At 33.6% G+C, this 22,863-nt stretch overlaps 4 protein-coding genes across 9 annotated transcripts; 2 read left to right on the top strand and 2 right to left on the bottom strand.

Annotated features, from left to right (window-relative positions):
- The first annotated feature begins 834 nt into the window (after positions 1 to 834).
- On the top strand, positions 835 to 3,445 carry LOC103484831 (acyl-CoA-binding domain-containing protein 3). Of its 2 annotated transcripts, XM_008442134.3 has the most exons (4): positions 835 to 2,002; positions 2,724 to 2,829; positions 2,941 to 3,038; positions 3,139 to 3,445. In XM_008442134.3, exons 1-3 carry the CDS (start codon positions 1,251 to 1,253, stop codon positions 3,013 to 3,015), a joined length of 933 nt encoding a protein of 310 aa, XP_008440356.1. In that variant the 5' UTR covers positions 835 to 1,250; the 3' UTR covers positions 3,016 to 3,038; positions 3,139 to 3,445. The 2 variants fall into 2 exon arrangements, with proteins under 2 accessions (XP_008440356.1, XP_008440355.1); XM_008442133.3 differs by having other exon boundaries at positions 2,941 to 3,445.
- Positions 3,446 to 5,176: 1,731 nt separating this feature from the next.
- Positions 5,177 to 9,932, top strand: LOC103484830 (uncharacterized). Of its 2 annotated transcripts, XM_008442132.3 has the most exons (10): positions 5,177 to 5,539; positions 5,810 to 5,954; positions 6,470 to 6,638; positions 6,988 to 7,246; positions 7,916 to 8,004; positions 8,275 to 8,457; positions 8,556 to 8,641; positions 8,753 to 8,837; positions 9,364 to 9,535; positions 9,699 to 9,932. In XM_008442132.3, the coding sequence occupies exons 1-9, from the start codon at positions 5,332 to 5,334 to the stop codon at positions 9,496 to 9,498; spliced, it is 1,359 nt and encodes a 452-aa protein (XP_008440354.1). In that variant the 5' UTR covers positions 5,177 to 5,331; the 3' UTR covers positions 9,499 to 9,535; positions 9,699 to 9,932. The 2 variants fall into 2 exon arrangements, with proteins under 2 accessions (XP_008440354.1, XP_008440353.1); XM_008442131.3 differs by having other exon boundaries at positions 5,195 to 5,539; positions 9,364 to 9,932.
- A 767-nt stretch (positions 9,933 to 10,699) lies between these two features.
- On the bottom strand, positions 10,700 to 15,401 carry LOC103484829 (probable prolyl 4-hydroxylase 9). Its single transcript, XM_008442129.3, has 8 exons — positions 15,124 to 15,401; positions 14,894 to 15,013; positions 14,521 to 14,678; positions 13,682 to 13,784; positions 12,881 to 12,976; positions 12,640 to 12,705; positions 12,409 to 12,528; positions 10,700 to 10,943 (listed from the first exon to the last, which is right to left on the bottom strand). Exons 1-8 carry the CDS (start codon positions 15,247 to 15,249, stop codon positions 10,851 to 10,853), a joined length of 882 nt encoding a protein of 293 aa, XP_008440351.1. The 5' UTR covers positions 15,250 to 15,401; the 3' UTR covers positions 10,700 to 10,850.
- Positions 15,402 to 16,597: 1,196 nt separating this feature from the next.
- LOC103484827 (uncharacterized) lies at positions 16,598 to 22,144 on the bottom strand. 4 transcript variants are annotated; one of them, XM_008442126.3, is made up of 5 exons: positions 21,604 to 22,140; positions 20,064 to 20,945; positions 19,050 to 19,135; positions 17,625 to 17,762; positions 16,598 to 17,141 (listed from the first exon to the last, which is right to left on the bottom strand). In XM_008442126.3, the coding sequence occupies exons 1-5, from the start codon at positions 21,949 to 21,951 to the stop codon at positions 17,039 to 17,041; spliced, it is 1,557 nt and encodes a 518-aa protein (XP_008440348.1). In that variant the 5' UTR covers positions 21,952 to 22,140; the 3' UTR covers positions 16,598 to 17,038. The 4 variants fall into 4 exon arrangements, with proteins under 4 accessions (XP_008440348.1, XP_008440347.1, XP_050944733.1 ...); XM_008442125.3 differs by having other exon boundaries at positions 16,598 to 17,183; positions 21,604 to 22,135; XM_051088776.1 differs by lacking the exon at positions 17,625 to 17,762 and having other exon boundaries at positions 16,598 to 17,183.
- Between the last annotated feature and the right edge of the window lie 719 nt (positions 22,145 to 22,863).

The raw sequence follows: 22,863 nt of genomic DNA, 5'->3' as shown, positions 1-22,863 counted from the left end.
TCAACAACAAACTCATCCATATTTTCGATTGCAACCTTTGGTCTAGACGCACTTTTGTACTATTTTTAAGAGTCTTTTCAATAATCTGAAATCGTAAAATAATAAATTTCATCTATCATTATGGTAAATAAAGTTTTCCATTTATACGATAAGTAATAGAAACTATCATGAATAGTATGTTATCGGTGATTAAAAGCTACTATTGATATTATGCTAATCTTATCTCTTTCCTTTATCCATTTGTTCTAAAAACAAGCATCCATATATCCGTTCGCAGTTAGTATGAGCGATACCCCTTCTAATGTTAGCATCAACCATTGATAGAAGATCCTAGTGATATTGACCAATAACACAATTCTAAAATCAAAAGTTAGTTTGCCCCTTTAGTAACTATCATTGGTAGAAGCTAGCTTACGCTAATAGTCGTTATCAATGCTAACATCTATCTGTGATAACAACTATCGATAATAGTCTCTATCACTAATAGCTACCATATGTGATAGATAGTATCAATAATAATTATTAATTTGAGAAATTCGAAAAGAAGAACCCAAAACGGTGGCAGCACATTATTATTTTATTCTTATATTAACTTTTGTGCTATATATATACAATTATTTTATCCTTATTATATATACAATTATTTTAGGGTTTTTTTTTTCCATTTATCCAACTAACCCAATGAATAAAAACAGATTTCTCTGAATCTCTCCTATTATAATTTAACCAAAAAATTTTGATAGCTAGATTCTTAAAACAGAAAAATGAAGAAAAAGGAAACAAATTCATTATCAGATATGTAATCTAAAGAATTTTAAAATTTTGACCAAATTTGAAAAGAAATTCGAAAAAAGAAATAGGGAGGAGTCTATTTATATTGTTTTGGTATATTGTGTAACATGATCTTGATTTCGTCGTTTTTGACAATGATTACAAAAGGCAAAACGCCGCATCATCAAACACACAGCGCCTTAATCTGATCGTGATCATCGTTCCCAGTTGGTGTAAGGGTTCCATTCCAACACCTTGCTTTTCAGATGATTACTAACATCATGGGCCCGACACATAATTCCTGCCCTCGATGCTGATGCCGACTCGAATATACTTTGCTCTGTTCTTCCAAAATTCCCTTTTCTTTTCTCCAACTCTTATCTTGATCCCCGTTTCTTTCTCTTTTCTCTCTATCTAATATCCTCTGCCACCGCCGCTGCTTCTTCCGCCGTTCTTCTTCTATCTCTTTCTGTTGAGTTATGGAATTTTTTCTTGAACTTGCGCTAACTATTAGTCTTCCTCTTCTTATTTCATTTATTGTTAGTAAGTTTCTTTCATCCAGGGGGTCTACTGATGAAGAATTGGCTCCATTTGGTTTTGACTTCGGATTTGGATCGCGAATTCGTAATCTGGAGAGTGGTAAACCTAGCGTTGTCGTTGAAGATTTTGTCGGTGAAGGTGAGATTGTAGAATGTGAACCGAAACAGGGGAATTTCACCGGAGTACTTGAATCGAGAGATGAAACTGAGAAGGAATGTGATGATAAGGTGATTGAATATGTGAGGAGTGTTGAAGAAAGAGTAGAGAGTGGCTTAGATAATACTGGTGGTGATTGCCGAGGAGAAGGTGCAGAGAAGGTAATCGATGAAAGTTCTGTAAGGGTGAGGCGTGAGGAAACTGGAATCAATCGGGATGAGGGAGAAGACGTACGCGAGGGCAATGAAGTTGAGGCGTTTGAAAGTGATCGGAGCAAGGAATCCGGTGGAGTAAGCGAGGGAGGATCGGTGGAGGAGATTGCCGTCGAGGATGACGATTGGGAGGGAGTTGAAAGAACTGAAATGGAAAAGCTATTTGAAGTTGCAGTAGAGATTGTGAAAATTCGTGATATCGAGGATCCCAAATTTGGCGGTGAATTGAAGATGCGGCTGAGCGGGCTTTACAAGATTGCTATGGAGGGGCCTTGCAGAGAACCGCCGCCAATGGCTTTGAAGATGTATGCTCGAGCCAAATGGTAAAAATCAACTCCTCTTTTGTCTCTCGTTTTCATTTTTCTTCGATTCAATGTCTTCTGCTGTCATGATCTTCCTGAACTCAATTGCTGCTGTATTCTTGGAATTCGAAAAAAGAAGATTTGAATCTCAAAAAACTGCTAACCAGAATGTCAAGGTTCTGGAAATTCAAGACTAAGTGGGATGTTATGTATATATTATAATGCACACTGCTCTATGATTCTCTTGTCTGATATTTATGGAGAAGTAGCTAATAGGTAGAATACAAATCTTTCAAAATAATTGTCAAGTTTGAAGATTTTGTCATTTTTTGCTATAATTACAAACAATTTTTGTTTGCATACAGTTGATTATAAGGAAAAATAAATGGGCTCCAAATATGATTACTAAGTTATTATTTATGCTCAGGCATTTGGATGAATTATATCATTGACTTCATTGTTGTTGAGTTCTTTGTTTCAAAACCTGAAAGTTCATGAAAAGAATGATGATTGAGAGATTTAGATGAAAATGCAAGGGTCAAGTTTCATGAATTGAGTACTGTCCTCGTTAGATATGCATTGCTTTTAACGACTAATGACATAACTAAATCAGGATTTGATCTAATCTTAATTGATTTAGGAACAAATTGATGAGTACTGATTTAATAAATGGTTTCTATTTGTTCAACTAGACATATTAGGCTACTATTAGCTTTTCTAAATTGGATGCAATCTTTTTAAGGAATGCCTGGAAGCAGCTGGGGAACATGACCCCTGAGATGGCTATGGAAAGCTATATAAACCTTGTTTCTGAGAACATTCCCGGTTGGACGTCCGAAATTACTTCGGTAAGTAATTACTTTTAATGTGAGTTCACTATTTAGCTCCAAATGATTATCAAAAGGAATCTTACTGATTTGCCACTTCAAACTTGGTTTCTTTTACTCTTCTGATTGCAGGTAGACGGTTATCAAAGTGCTTCTCATTCTCACAATTCTGAAAAACTAGCTTCCGAAATGAAACCACCACTTTAACGAAAGGGGGAAAACTCAAGCGTGTTACGTCGAATGTCGATTGGTTTTCGTTTATTTATCGATTTTCTACTGGAACTGCATCTGCAGGAAATCTGAATAACTAAAGCCTTGTTTCAACTGCAGGGGATGGGGATGAAACTCAGTGATGAGGAAGGTCTATGGAGTCAAAATTCAGTTTATAAAGTCGTTCTAAGCTTTGGTTCTTTCTTTGCCATTTAGCCATTTTCATATGGTTTGCATTTTATAGAACCCGGCTGTAACATAATTTATTTTTATCCATGACAATCCTGGGGTTCTTGTAAATAGCAATTTGAAGTTATTTTTCCAAGGTATGAAGCTGTAAATTCAAAAATAATTCCTCTGCCTCTCTAAGTTTGGATTGATATGCGAAAATAAATTAAATCATTTGATTTTGTTTTTGTTTTTTTCAGTTCAATATTTGAGAATGAGAATTCAAATCTCATTGATCATTTGATTCGAAGGTAGTTGTTGCCAAATGGTAGAGAATTAGTGTAATTTATTTCTGCACGTTTTAACCACAAACTTTTGATTTTTAGGTCTTTTCGGTTCTCACGTTACTTCGGATCATTTGATTGGCATTTTGTTAGTTCAACAATTGCGGCAATGTTATATATATATATATATATATATATATATATATATATATATATATATAGTTGTTTTGAACCAACAGAACATATGTAATCTAAAAATTCACAAAAATTATAAAATTTATTTAGATTAATAATTAAGTTTTTTTTCTCTAAAAAACTAAGATGTGAATATAATTATGAGTATTTCAATTCAAATGTTTCTGCATATTTAATATCGTTATAAATTCTTGAATAAATAACAGAAAAAAAAGGGAAATATCTTAACTGCTAACTATGCTTATTCCTATTTCTCATATTTGTCCCTCGCGTAACTTTTATTTGGCCCATAAATAATATGAAATTTATGAGAGAGAGATAGGGAGAAGAGAGGGAAATCCATTTCTTTATTTGCACTCTAGAATAAGTTCAGAAAGTACTCTTAGTATTTGAATTAGAAAAAGTTCGAATTAACTACAAAAATAAACTTTCTAGCAAATGGTACGAGGACTTTCGAGAAATGATAAATATAACACTTGTGTTTAAAAGAATTTGCAAATAGCACAAAATTTACACATTGGAGTCTATCATATCTCAATAAGGTTTTTATATTTTTTATTTACAATTCTTTCAAAATGTTAACATACAAAATATATATATATATATATATATATATATATATATATATATATATATATATATATATATATATATATACTAAGTTTAAAGTTTTGTTATTTTTTTTATCTATGTTTTCAAAATCAAGCCAATAAAATTTGTATATATGATAGAATTTAGAATGAGTTCTTAATGTGAACTTGTATTGAAGAAGAAACTAAATATTTTAATTATTTACTTAAAAAATAGAAAGTTTACTTTGTAAACAAACCAAGAATTTTTTGCTTGTAGGAATAAATTTATGTTTAAATTATAGTTTACATGACAGTTTTAAGTTCTTCTGTTTTCATTTAAAGAATTTCAACTACTTAATCCACAAAATTTTAAGATTGTTCTATCTTCATCTCAAGATTTTGAAATATTTTATTTTTAATTTATGCTTTAAAAATAAAAAAACAAACTATTTCACGTCTAAAACGTCAATATGAATATGATTTGATTAAAAGAAACGTTGTACAACATCTAAAAAAGACCAAAAAAATTATTCTAAAAATTCAAAAAATCAAATTAGACTAAATTTGAAATTTTATTAACAAAAAGTTTCGAAATAAAAGTTTTAAGAACCATAACAGAACAAAAATCGGTTGTCAAAACTAAGATAGAATAAAACTCGAAGTTATATAGGATTTAAACAATAAAATTTATAATAATTTGAATGCATAATAGAAGAATGGTAAAAAGGGTAACGAAAAAAATGACTTTAAGTAGGAGACTTTAATGAATTATGTTATATTTTAAAATCGTAAAATGAGTAATACGAAAAAGACAATAAAGTATAAGAATTTGATAAATTATGCTATATTTAATATTTTAAAATAAGAAAATGGACAACGTGAAAATGCGTCTAAATTAAGAGAAAATTGAGAATAATTAATCAAATAAAAACATAAATCAAATAAAAGTTTATTTCGGCGCACTTCTAAGCAGTTGAAGAGAAAATTGAGCAATGCTTCTTGCCACCCCGCCTTTTCCCCTTAACGATCTCACAATTCTCTCTCGGAAATGGCTAGAGATCTAGGGCTTCTTTGAGAGTTTAACTGTTAGAACAATGGCGGTGATCATCGAAAATTCAGTTTGGGAACCAAATCCATATTTGTTCATCTTCATCTTCCTCTCTTGTTTTCTTTCCATCTTTCTTCTACCTTATGCTTCCAAAAATAGCTCCACCAGAGCTCCTGCTCCGTTCGAACATGGATTTTCATCTGCCTTCTCTAGTTTCCAGCGGAAGTTTCTCTTACTTTATTCTCTTGCCTCAGGTGAGTTCGATGCATTACTCTTGACATTTTTTTTGTAAAGAAAATTGACAAGAAACTGATCGTATGGAATTGTGGAATTTATCTAACGAGTCTCTCTCTGGCGATATCTTCTCTTTTGTAATTTGACCTTTTTCTAGATTATTTCCTCTTCTTTAATTGCATTTCTTGTTAATTGCCTAACCGAATTGAGTAAACGTAAACTTCTCATTCAATTGAGAGGTGCGGATGTTGCTATTCGGTTATTTGAATCTCTCCTCTTTACTTTTACAGTAATGGAAGGCTTATGGTCGGTATATGGCGAGTTTGAGTTTACGTACCGTGGAGTTAGCAGAGAGCAGATAGTGTTGTCTCTGTGTGTTGGATATGCAGCTTCGCTCTTCGTCGGTACCTTTTTGGGCATTCTATCCGATTTGATGTAATTTTAATTCGATTCTTAACTCGATTATCTTCTTATTCTGAAATGTCGTCTTCGTCTATACGACAACATGTAGAGGAACTGAAAATATGTTGCTGGAATCTTTTTCTAGTTAGGCAGGGAATTATACTGGCTACTCTGATGTGTCAAAGAATTTTGTTTACGCAGTATTCCGATGTTTGAAACTCAGACATTTTTTAGTGAAGGAAATAGTGATTTCACATAAATTCTAAGCTCTTCGTTATGAACATTTGGATCGGACAATGTAGTTTTGTTTTTATTTTTTTGTAACAAATATAAAGGAAAAGATACTGCAGTCTAAAAAATTTCATCGTTGTTTTTCAGCAATCATCACTTTCTAGGTTGTCAGCTTGATTCCTATGCTTTCACTAGAGAGTAGAATATCTCCTCCAATCCAATGCTCCCTTGCAAATTTCATTACTGAGAATTTATTTGAAAATACAGTGCAGTAGATGATGCTGTTCCTCTGATAGATGATTCTAATGTTGTTGTAGAGGTCAAAAGAAAGTTTGTATGACGTTTTGCATTATACACCTTGTTACTGCCATATGGAAGAGGATTTCTGTGCATCCAAGTCTCTTTATCGCCAGTGTAGGCTTATCTCTTGCTACTTCAATATTTTCATTCAGTTTCGAAACATGGATGGTGCATCATCACGAGAAGGTTTGTTAATATGGTTTTGCACTTGAATTTATTTAAGGTAGACCACATAAATTTTCATTTATGCCGTACTTGTTTAAAGGAGTTCTCAGCCCTCGAATATGAAATCAGTGGACTCTGGTTGCAATATTTTTTACTTCAAATTTAAGATTCTTGAAAGCAAACCAAACAGTCTTTTCTTTAACTAAGATTGATTTAACCTAGCTTTGTGCCTCAACTTGCAGTACATATTTTTACTTGGTTGAATTGTTGGCCTTCTTGATTTGTGTTTTAGTTCCTACGTACCTCATGAGTGTCATGTTTCAAAGAAAGCACTAATTTGAGCTTCTCTCATAAATTTCTCTCCTTGCAGCAAGGTCAAAGGCAAGATATGTTAAGTGACACGTTTTGGCTAATGACTATATTTGAGTCTGTCTCTTTGATTGGAAACCAAATGCTTATGAATAGTATGATTGGTGATGATGTTAAGAGGAATATGTTCTCTTCTTCCACTGTTGCTGTCTTCTTGGCATTGATATGTTTAACTTTTATCATCAAAGGGTGGACAGAAGTATCACAAAGAATAGAACTGGAAGACTATAGAACTTCTTTCAGTGCATATATTTTAAGTGGTAAGCAGATTCCTTATATTTACATCTTGATTTAGTTTTGTTTTGACTGGGTAGAAATTGGAATTTTCTGACTAGTCTATTTATGCCCTTCATTATTCATTTAACATATTAGTTTTGCTCTGTTGACACATTAACGTCTCTGTGTATTTGAATATAATAGTTTTTCCGAATCCCAACCTAGCAGAAATTATCAAATACTTTTGTATTGTTTTCAGGGATATTTTGGATAAATTCTTATACAAGGTTGGGTCTTCTCTAGTTATTTGCACTGTTTATTAAAAACTTACTAATCTTCTAGAATATCATTTTCAACTTTTTTCAGAACCGAATGCAGCATCTAATTAGTTTTTATTGTTTTCTTCTGTGCTCAACTAATGAGAAACTTAGGGAACAAATAGTGTCCTCAAGATTAAAAATGATCACCAAGTGCTTATCAGTGTCTTCACCTGATTTAGGTAGATTCTTTAACGTATCAGATAATTTAATCTCATTGCGTAGTCTGTACTGAGCTCATTATATGGTTTCATGGTCCAATATAAGTTTAGGTGTTTATTTTTCAAGTATGAACCAGGATTTTTGTCAAGTTTTCCCAATTCCCACTAAATAATTTGTGAAATGTGAAAGAAGTAGTAGATGTTCTCAGTATTCATAAACTGTCATAATTTGCAGATAAAAGGATATGGTTATTGGCGTGGGCCCAAGCTTCTATTCACTTCTCTGTTGCATTCTTTTGGATTCTTTGGGCTCCGACATTAGTGGTACATATTTAAATGTTTATTGAGGATTGTAATTATAAGATCATTGAAGTATCAAAGTTAATTTGTCAGAAGATTTAGTGTTTGAAATTGTATTCCACTGGATAAGTCTTTTGCTTGTCCCCTAATTTTAAGATTCTTAGTTTAAACTAACTAAACCACTGTTCTAGTAATTTTTTAAGAGTGTCAATTTGAAAATGGTACTGCTGTTGGATATAGTTAACTGGCATTCATAATCATAATTTTTATTTTCTTTTATTATTTTTGAACTAGGCTGATGGGCGGGAAGTGCATCTAGGTTTGATATATCCATGTTTGCTGGGATCAAGAATCCTTGGAAGCTCATTGTTTCCATGGCTTATGAGTGGAACATCATCCCTTCGGACTGAAGATTGTTTAGTATATTGCTTTGCAATATCAGGGATTGTGATGTCAATTGTTGCTTTTGATTATCAGGTAAGTTACATATGACTCATGTTTTTAGGTTTTTGAGAATTTAGACAAATAAAGAGCTTGATGTTCTACTGCCTGATCTATTTGTCTATAATATGCAGGAGCTTGGAGTTTTGGTGATGCTATTTTCCATATTTCATGCCTGTGTAGGTTTGATTTTACCTTCACTTGCAAAATTAAGGACTATGTAAGTGTTTTACTCTATGATAACATCTGCAGAAACGTAATTATGCATACGTCAGGTTTTGATTGCACACTGGTTTTTTTTTTCTTTTCTTTTCTTTGCTTTTTCTAATAGGTATGTGCCAAATAAGTTACGTGGAGGGATGATTAGCTTGTCTCTGGGCCCTGCAAACGCGGCAATTTTGTTTTTTCTGTTGCAGGTATGTATTTTTACCTTCAATTGGACTCTCAAGAGTGATGGAGGTCGCATCGGTGTCGACAAGAGCTGATGCATACCTCCATCATTCAAAAGCAACTTATTTGTTTTAAAAAGATCTGCATTGTACAAGGAAGAAGGGCTTAGGCTTGTTTTGTGAGAATTTAGTTCTGGGCCTTGGTTTCCTAAGAATATATTCCTGTGTCTAAATCTAATTTGTTTACCATGAAGGGGGTGTTGTGAAAATTTAAGAAACTGAAGGAGAACATAGGCTACAGTTTCATTTTTCGATCTTACCATAACTGAAGTTAGTGGAGATATTCGATGTGTTTGAAAGTTCAAATGAAGAGGGGTCTATTTTATCAATTTGAAAATGCATACATGTTTCACTAAGCCTAACGAAAAAACAAATTACCAGAGATTACACGTTATTAGGTTTGATATGTTTGGTTCAAGGTCCATTATGACCTTTTACCTTTTACTTTTTAGACAAGAAATTGAGAGATGATATTTGTGTCTTATTACTGTAGGGAGGCTATTACCGGCGCATCGAAAATTCAGTGATAATAGCATTTGCTTCCATTGGTTTGTTCACTTCGGCTGGCAGTGTGTATGCACTGAAACGGTGGGGAAAGCATCCATATCAAACCTGGCAAAAGCAGTGAAGTTGTTTTCAACATTCGAGCTTTTGGTTTGAAGTCGGTAAGCATCCATTCAAAGTATAATTTCTAATCTTATGCTTAAGCTTGCTATACAAAGTTATGGGATATCAATTTGTTTTGTTGATTATGATTAAAATTCAACCCAATCACATCCTATCTCCCTGTTTCTTTCGGCTGATTCCCTTTGATGTTAAATCATGGAGAGATCTATATTCACCACGTTGTAAACGGAGGCAAGTAGCTAGCTGCCTAATCTTCGAGTCAACAATATAGGATCCCATTTTCATCCGCTAGGATCCAAGGCCAACGTAATAGGTTTGATGCTTATTCACAAGATTTTGGTACATGTTTCATACTTCTGTTTAACTTTAAATAAAGATGATATTAGGTTTTGTGCCTTTTAGATATGAATAAAAAATAATTTTATATTAATTAAATTTTAGTATATAAATAATTTTGTTTAACAATGTGGAAGAATTTTAACCTTTTCATCCGAATATGATCTCTTAGTCCCAAGTGGTCCTTAACCAATTGATCGAGTTGATAATTTATGGGGCAGCCTCAACCATTTATATCTATTTTTCAATAGGACTGTATTTAACTAAAAGTTGCCACGATAATTTATTGTCTTTTCAAAAAAAAAAAACAACATTTTTATGTAAAGGAAGCATGAGATTATGTAGTGTTAGCATCTAATCATTATCTTTACCTATCTTCAATCCGTAAGTGGCTTAATTAAACAACAATTATTTATTAAACATAAAAAGGTAATTTTCAATTTAATTGCTGGGAGTATTTGTTAATAATGAAATAACATGGCATTAATACTTTGGTGAGATGACGTTTAAACATGACACAACCTCGATAGATCATCTGAGAGAGTGTAACTAAAATTTATATTTATATTAAGAACTTAATTCTTAAGTGATTTGTCCTCATTTTAAATTCACTAACAAAGCCCATGTGAGTCTACCATTAACTCTTGAGACTAAATAAAAATAAGAAATTTTTTTTTGGAAGATATAACTTTTGAAAACATTCGCAAATATATTTATCTGTTATAAATTATGATAGATCTATTTTTATTTATCGTAATAGATTATCATAATCCATCACGATTCATCGTATATAGATTTATATTTTTATAAATATTTTAGTTTACTTGGTTATATTTAAAAACTAGTCCTAAATCAGAACATAAACAGAATTCAAAAGATATTCCAACATTAATAACTACCCTATTATGTAATCTAGTAGGGAGGAGAGCATGGGAATCAAATATTGTATAATATTTGAACTCATTCTATCATACAGAGAAAATGATGAGGTAGAAATTTATGGATTATGAATTGCGTTTAGGAATAATCGTCCTGTGTTTGATCTCTGATCCATTTGGTCGCGACCCATTTCTGCCCTTTGATCACCGGGCAGCTTCCATGAAGTGATGTCTACAAAATTATCCAATAAAATGAGATTCTCAGCAACCAAAATGCTGTACATAACAGTACCCATTTTATTTAATACCATAATTCTTAATAAATAAAACTTTACATCATAATTCTTCTGCATGACACAAGCAAACTCGAAAGCACAAACATACATAACATAAACAATGAATGGCGCACAAAATATGTTTTTGAAAATAATTGCTGTTATCTTAAACACGCAAATACAACAATATATATGAGGCAAGGACTTTGCTTAACGAAACATGAGATTCGGCATAAGATACTAACCCAACCCATGTATCTCTTAATCTTTATGAAGTTTCTTCATTTGATCGATCTCAACACTACCCGCTTACAATATTAATAAGTAGTCTACTGACCCCAACGTTGCAAGGTCAGATTATCAGATAGAACAAGTCCCCGACCAAATAAACTCTAATTTTCCAACACTACGTAGCTGGGTTTGGTTAGATCAACGTTCATTAGTTTTTTGATAAAAAGGTTTAGTTTCAGAAAGTTTTCATATGTTTATTAATTAATTAATTAATCGAAATTTCAATGTTGTAGTTAAAAAAATACATATCTTTTTCTTTTAATTTCTGTATTTTCCAAACAAAATGAGTCTCCTGAATGAGCGACACGCAGCAGCACCAAAACATAAGAACTCAACAATTTTTTTTTTAAAAAAATTGACCCTCAAAATACGTATCTGAAGCATGTCTGTGTCCAACACGGCAACACCTCTATATTCTGCTCAAAGTATGTACCTAATGCCTATCCTTCCTAACGAGCATCATCTTATAACAGCTTTATTTGGGAACTGATCCATCGTGAAACTTGGAACAGAAAATGGTCCTCTCGAGAGGCTCTCTAGTGTCATACAGCTTTGGTTTTTTTTCCTTCTAAAGACTGGGATCTTGGTAATCCTTGATTCCAACTTCTACTGTTATTAGCATATCATATTAGTTCGTAGTTTTGATATAGGCTACTGTTCTTTGTTACAAACATGCTAGTACTACTTTTCATGGCAGAATTAGGCTCCTACTCGTAAATTGATAAGTGAGATTTATTAATCAAGAATGGTGCTGTGTCAATGGATTTTGAAAGCTTCCACTCTCTTTCAAGTACGAAACTCACGGACTTAGTAACCAATCTCCAACTCGTTCTCTGACAATATATTCCTTCTATTCACAACCCACATCTTATTACATTCACTTGGGCTCACCCTTCTAACTAGATTTTAATAGCCTGTTATTCCTCACTACCCTTTTTAGTGCCTCACTGCTTCCTCTTATCATGTTTAATAGAGTCTATCAAAAATCGAGAAGCGCCATGTTCAAACAAAGCATAGATGCTCCTTGTTAGCTCATTGTTTGACAATACACATTACACATCATTAATCCAGACAGCATTCAAATTGAAACTACCATATCAAGCAACAGAAGATGGGAACAGGAACACTAACCGGATCAATTGTACCATTTGGGAAAACAGAATAAAACAGAAGTCCATCACCTTGACGTGGCTTCACTTTCAAACCAACACATGCTTGGTAATTATAGGTTCCATCCATATTCGAGCCATTCTGCCAATCAAACACAGTAAATACTCCATTTGACTAATGTTCTTGGTTGTAAATGATGTCAAGAGAAAGGCCACCTCGTCCATATGGGCCTATGGTGGCCTTAACTCGTACCTCGAATGGAAACATGGTTTCTCCACCCTCTTCAACATCAGTCAAGTACAACAAGAAAGAAGCCACCTGAATTTTTGAACGCTAAAATGTAAGGCAAAGTAGTACACTCCCCCTTTTCTTTTCAGGGGATCAAGATATTTCTGTAACAGAGCTCTTATAAATGAAAGAAAAGAATTGAATGTAAAACCATGAATGTTTACGAGCAATAAGCAAAGCAAAAGCTGATATATCTACTTTGTACCCTTTGGCTCTTCTGTGGCCCATATTCAGAAGGCTTGAACGCATCATAATGAGAATTATACTTCTGCCCAATCTCATAACGCAAAATATTATATGCCTGAAACACAAAATCGTCAATCAATTTTAAAACATTTGGAAACAAGAAGTTCTATACTTTTTACAGATGCAAGAAAACATCCTTAAAACATCAAACATCAAGTGGAAATATAACCTGTAAATAAATTAACTAGAAAATTAACCACTATTCTATAGCAGATTTCTACGAACAATTAAAAGAAAGAAACAAAGAAATAAAATATCAGGCCCATCAAATGGACAGAACGCAATGACTAATTAACTCCAGTTTTATGTCACCTGTTACTGCTTACTATTTCGTACCTTGGTATTTAATCAAGAAATGTGAAGAGGTAATACTAATCCTCTTTTAAGTTGTCAAACTATCAATCTCCAGAAGTTTGAACAAGAAATGAGAAGTTTGAGAAAACTTTAATCTCAGCTTAAAATAACAAACAGAATCTTACTACATAGTGGATTTACATAAATCCCATCCATAACATAAGAAATGAATGGTCAAGATCCCATGTTAGAAATAACTTGCTAATGGGTTCATCTTCTCCGTGGTGGTGAGAGAGTTCAATCCATGACACTCCCTATCAAAATTTACATCAAACATACTCAGGATTTTAGAACAAAGTTCTTTTGAAACTTTAGACTCTTATGAATGATGTACCAACAGAATTCTACCTTAAGAAAACAGGGTGGAAATTGATGATCAAAGTGGTAAATCTTACTATCATAATACCTCTCCATGCGTCCTTGGAATCATAGTTGCCCTTGCAATTTTTTCCTCAATTACACCCAGAATCCCACTCTCATCTTCTGAAGCACTAAAGAACACTCCGGAACTGCTTGGGGCAGAGAAAGAGAAGAGAATCAAATAGAAAACGTAAGCACCTTTACAAAATTTTACATCCCTATAACCCGAGTATAACCAAGAATTTAGAAGATCATGCATTATAACCAGTGCTAGAGCCAAAAATTCATGAAACCAAAAAACACAAATGAAGTAATAGAAATTTTCCAGTTTTGCCAATAGCCATCGCTGACCCGGAATTTTGGTCGAATTACGAAACACAATAAAGAAACTACATTGGAAAAATAAATATTCTAGATATAAATTAATTGCATGGATAATGTAAAATTACAAAAGTGGATGGAAGTTCCCAAAACCAATACCTAGGAGTTCAAATGGAATTCCAATAAACATCATAGGTGAGAGTGACCAAAGAGTCAAATTAAAAAGAAACTATCTATAACTAAGCTGAACTTCTAAAATCTCAATGGATAATTTCTCATACCATAACAGGTCGCGTATATGGACAGAGTTTGGTTATAAATGGAAATACAGGAAGAAACTTATGTTGAGGCCGTTCAAAGAATAACGGATGAGAAAATTAAAAAGAAAACCAGAATGTCGCTCCCTGAGAATGCGAGTATAACACATACTGATCCCATAAATACTTTCTCCAAACATACGTCCTCCAGATTAACTCCTTGAATCACATTATCGAACATTAACTTCATCTTAAATAAATATAATTGATAAAATCATTAGTGCCAATACATACAGACAGAAGATACCTTGTTCGGATTCCCTTCGTGTTCTCTGCGGTTTCTCCCTTACGTAGAGCCAATGTGGACGGCCTAAGCTTCGGTTTGGCCATATTAACTATGCTCTGACATTGCTCCGCAGTTGCAAACTTGGGGAAATAGAGTGCGCGAGGTCGCCAGCTCAAAACCTTCATTAAAGGAAACCTTAAATTAGATATGCAATAATCTAAACAATAAATCATGAACACTGAAGATCGAATAATGAGTTGCAAGGTTCATCCGCCGATAAAGTGATGTTCGCACAAATACATGGCAATCCTAAAAAACAACTTATTCTGTTTGACAATGCGGTGAAACTAACATACCAGATGTGAAATAATAATAAAGAGGAAATGGAAAGCACCTGAAAAGGAATCGAAGAAATGGAGGCGTCGCCGTTTTCTCCCGAAGACATCAAATCAAACTCGGTACCATCGCTTGCCGATTGAAGCAACCTCGACCTCGGCCTATCGTCATCTACATCCTGTCCATTCGTCCGATAACAATGACATAATCGGAAAATTATACTATAAGCATTGAAGAGACGAAATCTAACAGTGATCGGAAACTTGAAGCACACGCACACGGATCAACCTGAGAGAGAAGAGAAGAACCGAAGAATCCAGCAAGGAAACAAAAAAGGCATAAAACGAAGATCAGTGCCGGCAAACCTAGCTTCGATCTCAAGCTCCAATTACTTTTTCCGCTTTTGGCTTTCATGTTTCTTTCCTTTGATGGAATCACCGATCTCTTCCTTTGTGTGCTCCTATTTACCGATTTCAGAAGAGTTTTGTTAACTTGGACTGATTTCGTGTCTTGTCGCCCAGTCAACAAAATGAAGGCTAAAAATGTCTTTTCATCGTCGAAGGTTTGGTTTGTGTGACAGGGCGGGAATGCACTTGCCGTTGCCGCCACTTCATGCACCCCAAATATTAAAATTGATTAATTACTCCTCGTATTCATTTTTTTTTTCTTTATTTTAGGTTTTCAAAAATTTATCTCTAAATACTATAAGATATTTCAAAACCATAGCTATATTTTAAAAACTTAAAAAAAAAAAAAAAAAAACAGTTTTAAAAAACTTACATGTATTTTTAGAAAATTACTATAAAAACTCAAATGTTCGTATAAGAAACATAAAAACAAACCACAAGTAATATTTTTTAAAATTAAAGAGCTTATTTGTCGAATTAATTGTTAAATGGAGCCTAAATATCGATTGCTTTCTTAATTACTTGATTGTGATTCTAAGTATGTTTCAATTTCAGTAAAGTATAAAATTGAATTTTATTTTTTCTACAATACTTAGTGGAGCAAATACCGAAATTTTTCTGTTATGTGCAAGTTGGCCACATATATCGAATGTCAATACTAATTTGAAGTCGAAACGTCTATGCGACTCATTTTTAGATATATTAATAACAACTAAGGTGTAAATTTAAATTAAAAGAAACAAACAGAAATCTCGATCTGTCAAGCATATTAGGAAACTAGAAATAGTAAATAAATAGGCTTTCTTTTTTATTGTCTTTTTCCATTTCTTTTAGTCCACCCACATGTAGAGTAAAAAATGAAAACTCGTACACCATTTATTCAAACAAATAAACCTAACCAAATGAGCTTGGACAATTTGTCCATCATTTAAAATTTCAATTTAATAGTCTAGAATCATTTTTAAGTTCAACATTTTAAAGTGAGACCAAAGTGACATTTTAACCTATAAATACACAAGAAACAAGGGATATATATAGACTTTTTAAAAAATACTTTTAATACATAAAATTTAATGATAAACAATTTATTTTCTAGCATAGACTTTAGTTTGATTCTTTACAATTTTGTACAGCCCTTTCAGACTCATCAGGTTTTCTTCTTTATTTTTTCAGAAATAAAACTAGTTACAATAGAAAACGGTACAGATTTAGTAAATACCCTATATGACTATTCAGTGTCTGTTTCCTACTCTTTATTTTCCAAAAAAAAAGAAGAAGTTAAAAGCATTCTTAAAACAAATTGTCCCCCGTACAATTTTTTTAAAACCCTAGATCTTAAATCATAGACAAAGCAATGGATAAAAGTAGATTCTATAAGCTGGATTTCCAAAATTTAAAAATAAAAAATCTGGTTGATATCAGATGGTGCCTAAAATATTTAGGTTGATACTACCCACGGGTGATATCACCCTTCAAGAACTAGTCCTTGTGTTTAGAAATTAGAATCGTGACCATTTTTTTTACAATATGCTATCACTATAACCCATACAGATAATTAAAGTACTTCCAAAATTGTACATGATGTTTGGCCATTGTTGAAAGTAGTTCCAAAAAGTTGTTCACGACCATACTATAATGCTAATGATGATTGGCTCATACGAGGTTTTTACCTGTGCTTGGTATTGGAAGAACCGACCATCTTGCTGTTGCATTTATCACGCCTAATAATGATTCTGTAGCATTTATTACGCCTGATAATTGAAGCATATTTGACATCAAGAGGACCAATGTTCTTTCTAAATAAGTTTCTTGGACCAATTGAGGATCCTGAAAAGTTGGCCCTTGATAGTATCCCTGATTCTTTGTTTCCTCATCCTTGCATCTTGGATATCAAGAGTTCTGTATGCAAGAGCAATTAGATACATTGCAGGATGAAGCCGCCTGCACAGACGGTAGATAACTTAGCTTGCAACGATATTGACAAAATATTAATTTTGAGACAAAAAAGAAAAAAAAAAAAAAAAGAACAACAACAAATGCTCAAAAGTCGGAACGAACACATCTTAGGAAAAATGCTTTAAAATAAGAGTTTGGAATTTTATTTTGAAATCGAATCTAGACATAAAAATGCATAACTATGGATTTAAGAGCTGATAGTAATGGAAGGCAATTGATTATCGAGTAATTACACCACCAGCTTGAAGAGATGCCAAGCCTAAAATAATTTAACCTGATAAGTTTTTTATCCTGAACGAACTCGAACGAAAGTGGAATATGATAATGAATAAAAATCAAGATACTCTTGATTATCCTATTAAGTCAATTTGATTAAATCGAATCTTTAAAATTGACATTTTAATAGTATACCCGATATGAACTTACTCTTGTTGTTCTTGAGAATCAAAACCATCCCAAAATCTTTGTGATGGGACTGTTCGGCCTTTCTTATTTTTACCAAATGTTTCTACATACCAGCCCCCTGTGTCATGCATGCCACAGCGAGGCTCAAATAGCCAAAACCTATAAGATAGAAGTTTAAATGTTAGTAATAAGAATAGCAATCATGAGAAGAGATATCCCAAGTTGTCGAGATCATCATTTCTAATCTACCAATCTTCTTGTCATATCATGCACAGAAATGGCAAGGTGCAAGCTATTTCTAATCCTGATCATGTATAACTACGAGGGATATGGAGAAAGATGAACGTTATGTTGTTCAATGTCGTAGGGCTGAGTCGCCCCTTTATCTCTCTTTCCCTCAAGGATTTAGGCAAATGACTGCCCCACAGCTCTACTGATAAGAATGCTATTAGATAGAATTAGGATATTGAGGGCACAATAGTAATTAGTTAGGTGATCGGGCATTAATTCAGTTGATTTAGGGCTCAAGTGATCTCAAAAGAGGGAGAGGCCAAGACCTCAAATTATTCTGTTTATATTAGTGTCATTTACCACTATATCTCAATATCGTTATGGTCCAGTTTGGGTTCTGATCAATAATAACCATGCTTGGCCTGAGAGTTTGTCCTTGACGTGATTCCAAATATACCACCTTCACTTTCTATTGGGAAAAAATACAAGTTATATGTATTCTTTCTATCAACACCCATTCCAGTTTCATGAAAATTCCAAAAAGTAGCCAAGCATTTAGCAACCTAGACAGTGACTCCTTTGACACACCTACGACCTACCACTAAGAAGCTAGGCTAAAAACTTTGAAGTATTGGATGATGCATCCACATAGAAAATATGGAAGCCAAGCCACTGAGTTGAAGATGCAAAGTGGTCCAACTATAGAGATCAAAGAATCCATGATGTGATTCCTTTCAGTAAACCAAGGTGTCTTCCCGCTAAAATAATATATTTCCTTCTTCTGAAGGGAAAAACAAAAAATCCAAATCAAGGCGTCCAGACCTTAAGTAATACTTTACCTTCTATCCTTTTGAGAACTATAGGTCCCGTGCATATTGTTATTTACCATAAACTTAATCTTGCTCGTGATAATTGACAGCTACAACTTGTTCCCCATATAAATCATTTACTTTTTATTGAAAAATCACAAATCCAATTTCCAATCGTGCATTTATTGTTTAGTGTCTCAATCACAATTTGCAAGGTGTGTGACAACACTTCCTACAAAGAGTTTTAATCTTGCATTACAGTTAAATACAATGTCATTATAGTAGAAAGAAAGAGAGCAATTTTTACTCAGCCAACTGCTAGTAGAAGGGCCAAGAACGAATAGCATTATAGCAACACTAAATGTGGGGACATCAATCAATAAAATTCTGAAGACACAGAACTCACTTGCTTGGTGGTAAATGTGCTCGACTGCATCTACACTCACAGACAGAAACATTTTCCCTTGTACTATACCAGTGCATGTGTTTCACCTGTAAAATTAGGAATCAGTATACATGTATCAAAGACATAAATGAACTATTTAATTTAAGGAGGATAATCAACCACAAATTCGGTTTCCATTGAAACAGCAATATGTTGATTGTGGACAAGTCATGCAGCTTATACCTTTTTGTAAAATCTATTTTTCCACAGCATCATTATGAGATTGCATTGTGTTGTTTAAATGGATGGAGAAATACCAGACTCTTATATCTTATTCTCTCTTCATTCACCATAGAAGGGTTTCTCGTCACAACATTGACAATTACTTACTGTTTGCAAAAAATGCATCCGCACTAAAGCACAATCACATGTGTAAACAAATGCATCCTACCATAGTGTCCCAGTTGGCAATACAAGTATAATGAAGTCAAACAGAAAAATACCAATCATGCACCTGAAAGGCTTTTTCATTATCAACGTCAAGAATGTCTTCAAGAACAAAACTGAAAAGAGAGAATAAAACACTGTTGGTTTGTTTTTCTCATCTCTCCCATGTATCATCTCCACTATTTCATTCTACGATATTTTGTAGGGCAGTAAACTTGCTGAGTATTCAAAATCCACAAAAGTGATCCGAGGTTTTTGAACATCGCCATTTGGTGGAAGCCTTTACCAAATCGACAAGTGTAGAAAAATAATAGTGAAAGATAAAAAAGACCAATAAAAAGATGCAAAAATAATAATAATGCTAGCAATAAAAAATTTCAATATCAATTCACTAACTTCGAGGCAATGCAATAGGGACTGTGTAAACACCTAGATGATCCTTGGCTTTATAAGACGCAAGACATATCATAAATAGAAAACAAGTAGACAAATGAACAAATTAAAGAAAAATATAGCATTTGAAGTAACAATAATTAATGTTGACAGATGTGAAGCAAATAATAGTGGTAGCTTAAAGACTATACAAACCATCAATGTCCGATGTTTCATTATCACGTGTGTTTGTGTGCCACATTTATTGTAGACGAAGCAGGATTCTTCTTCTTCAGATGTACCCAGACCAACAATAGTTCCCAAGGGGATCCTTGCTTCAGCAGCATCCCCAGAAGAGAAATCTATAGAATATCCATCACTATTATGTATGAGTTCATCATTGGAACTAAGAAAAACATGTATTTGGTCTTTATTGTTTCTATCCTCCATGCTCTCCGCGTGAAATTTTGGAGGAAGTCTAGAAGCCCAAGCAATTACTTTTCCACAAATATGCAACTCCAAATCTTTGTATGCATCTGATTCATTAACCATTGAGGCCTGAGGAAGTTTGAATCCTTCCTCTCTTGTCAATTTCAGGCAGCTGCTAGCATTTTCAATGGTTTGAGTAATGTCTAGACCACTAGAAGTTGAAGAAATAGATTTTCCACTGGTGGCAGAAGCCACCTTAGGCACCTCCTCAGCAAAACAGACCATCCCAAAAAGATCACGTCCTGAAACTAAGTGCAATATCTCAGAAGTTTCATAAGTTGACCTCTCCTCAGCTTCAAAACAATCAGGAAGAAGCTCCATAGATTCGATTGTAGGACCATAGAAAGCAATATGCATGGCTGAGTAGAAATCCCTCTCAAGAACATCAAAATAGCCTGTACCCGCAACAACTTTCCTTTCTGATAATATCCCGTTAATGAAAATTCTATAGGACTTCAACCATTCAACAACTTCCATCTGTTTGAAGGTTGTCTGATATGGTTTACATACGTTTGATATTGATCCATAGCTACAGCGTTTTTTAATTAACCTTCTCTGAGCTATAAGAAAACTGTCATAGTGTGCCCTCTTCTTTGGATCAGAAAGGATCTGCAATCCATCATGGATTATGCTTCAATGTCAGATTATCCTGTATATCACAAAGCAAACAAAAAGACTAAACATTACTATTAACCAGTTTTTACACTTGCTATCTGTGTAGTGAAGCATAGAAGCAGTACTACACTTTAGAACACATGCAGATACTAACATGTCTTGCGCACATGTCTTGAAAACGTAAGCCCTCAAACATAACCGTGGTAGCAGTAGGAAGATCGTTGCACATGTTCGTGAACTAGCTATAAATCTCTATGAACGAAAAATGCCACAGTGAAGTTCAGTTCCCATGCGTGACTTTGGAGAAAAATTGTTCTTCGAAATCCAATATTTAGCCTTAACATCAAAATTCCTAACCTAATTATTACCTTCTATTGTTAATGCCATTGCAAACCTGTTCGAACTCAGATGATTTTCTATTCCAGTTTCGCCTACATCTAGATCTTCGCGAAAAATAAATTTTGGGTTGAAGTATAATACAGATGGTTATAATCCAATCTACAATTAAATTACATTCAATTAACAAATGAACCAGATATATTGAATTGCTTAAATTGACTTTACATGTTTATAGCTATAGCATTGATATCACATCAGTTTATCAATTGAAACAGAAACAGAATTAGAGGAGAAGAGTATTGTACATAAGCACCTCATAGGCCGCAAGGATTTGCACAAAACGCAAGGAAGCGGAGGAATCCTTTCTCGACTCAGCGAGGTCCGGGTGAGTTTCCTTTGCCAATTTGCGAAAAGAAGCTTTGATTTCATCGCTGGAGCTGGTCGGAGAAACTTCCAGAATTTCGTATGCGTTCTCTCCAGAAAATTCAGATCGAACTGAGTCGGAGTCTCTGCCGCAAGTGAACAGCCGAATTCCACAGCTTGAATAACATAATACTAGGCAATAAGAGCTTGACTTGCCTCGATTTTGTAGAACTGAAACAAGAGAGAGTGCCCGCCGGCGGCATATTCCGTCGACCGGAGTAAACAATTCCAGTTTCATTCCGATTCAAGTGTTGAGACGCACCAAAAAAATAGTCGCAATCACATCGTGAATTGATGTGCTTGTGCTTGCAATGGGTGACCCGTGCTGTGATCAGGGATCACTGCCGTGGCGCGCATCGGCACACTCGCCTACGAGGGAAAAATAAACTAGACCGACTCAAATGAACCAAACCCAACCGCATGGCTTTCTTCTTTCTCTAATAAGTTTCTTTCCTCGGCTTTATTCGTGCGTGTGGTTTGTGAACAGTTTTTTAAAAAATTGAGAAAACAAGCGTATACCCCTGATAATTTTATAATTTTATAAATTTAAACACTAAACTTTATACTTCTATAGATTTCGCTGTAAAACTAATAATTACGTAAATTAAAACTTCAAACATTTATGTGATTGAATCGATATTGAATTTAAAATATACAACTACTGGTTTGAAGTAAATCCTGAATTTTAATGTTTAAATTGGTACACCCATTTGCTTAAACATAATGAACGTGAACTATATCTATAATTTTAATCATATGCATTATTAAAAATTACATAAATTTTATTAGTATCGAAATTGTTGAGTAATATTTAATTTATCGGTGTCCGCACATTATAACTTTTTAATAATTTACTGGTGATTTATGATTATATCAAATGAGGTGTCTATTTAATATTGTTTCTTTCCTAATAAAAGTTGATTTTAACTTGTTGAATCTTATTCATACATCGAATAACAAGTAAGGGAGTGTTAAGTGATATCATATTTCCACCGACTTAAATATTTTAAGTCTATGGAATATTTAAGAAAAATAATATTATTTTATTAAACAAAAGTGGAGTAAATTTTGAGATGATTTAATGCATGTGTTACATTTCTTTATGCAATGTCTTAGTATGAAGATTTTGAATACACTCTACACTCTACAC

The sequence above is a fragment of the Cucumis melo genome, chromosome 8, assembly GCF_025177605.1.
Source record: "Cucumis melo cultivar AY chromosome 8, USDA_Cmelo_AY_1.0, whole genome shotgun sequence".
NCBI classification, from domain to species: domain Eukaryota; kingdom Viridiplantae; phylum Streptophyta; class Magnoliopsida; order Cucurbitales; family Cucurbitaceae; genus Cucumis; species Cucumis melo.
The sequence above is the reverse complement of the archived record's forward strand: the minus strand, read 5'-3'. Positions and strand labels throughout refer to the sequence as shown.

Coding starts and splice junctions, on each gene's coding strand:
- LOC103484829 (XM_008442129.3), bottom strand. CDS start 15,249: ATGAAAGCCAAAAGCGGAAAAAGTAATTGGAGCTTGAGATCGAAGCTA. Junction 14,679..14,893: donor TTTCTTCGATTCCTTTTCAG/GTGCTTTCCATT, acceptor CCTTTAATGAAG/GTTTTGAGCTGGCGACCTCG. Junction 12,529..12,639: donor AAACCATGTTTCCATTCGAG/GTACGAGTTAAG, acceptor TTTGATTGGCAG/AATGGCTCGAATATGGATGG.
- LOC103484827 (XM_008442125.3), bottom strand. CDS start 21,951: ATGAAACTGGAATTGTTTACTCCGGTCGACGGAATATGCCGCCGGCGG. Junction 19,136..20,063: donor TGAAACATCGGACATTGATG/GTTTGTATAGTC, acceptor CTAATTTTACAG/GTGAAACACATGCACTGGTA. Junction 17,184..17,624: donor GATTCTCAAGAACAACAAGA/GTAAGTTCATAT, acceptor CCGTCTGTGCAG/GCGGCTTCATCCTGCAATGT.
- LOC103484830 (XM_008442132.3), top strand. CDS start 5,332: ATGGCGGTGATCATCGAAAATTCAGTTTGGGAACCAAATCCATATTTG. Junction 5,540..5,809: donor ACTTTATTCTCTTGCCTCAG/GTGAGTTCGATG, acceptor TTACTTTTACAG/TAATGGAAGGCTTATGGTCG. Junction 8,005..8,274: donor TTTGGGCTCCGACATTAGTG/GTACATATTTAA, acceptor TTTTTGAACTAG/GCTGATGGGCGGGAAGTGCA.
- LOC103484831 (XM_008442134.3), top strand. CDS start 1,251: ATGGAATTTTTTCTTGAACTTGCGCTAACTATTAGTCTTCCTCTTCTT. Junction 2,003..2,723: donor ATGTATGCTCGAGCCAAATG/GTAAAAATCAAC, acceptor AATCTTTTTAAG/GAATGCCTGGAAGCAGCTGG. Junction 2,830..2,940: donor GGACGTCCGAAATTACTTCG/GTAAGTAATTAC, acceptor TTCTGATTGCAG/GTAGACGGTTATCAAAGTGC.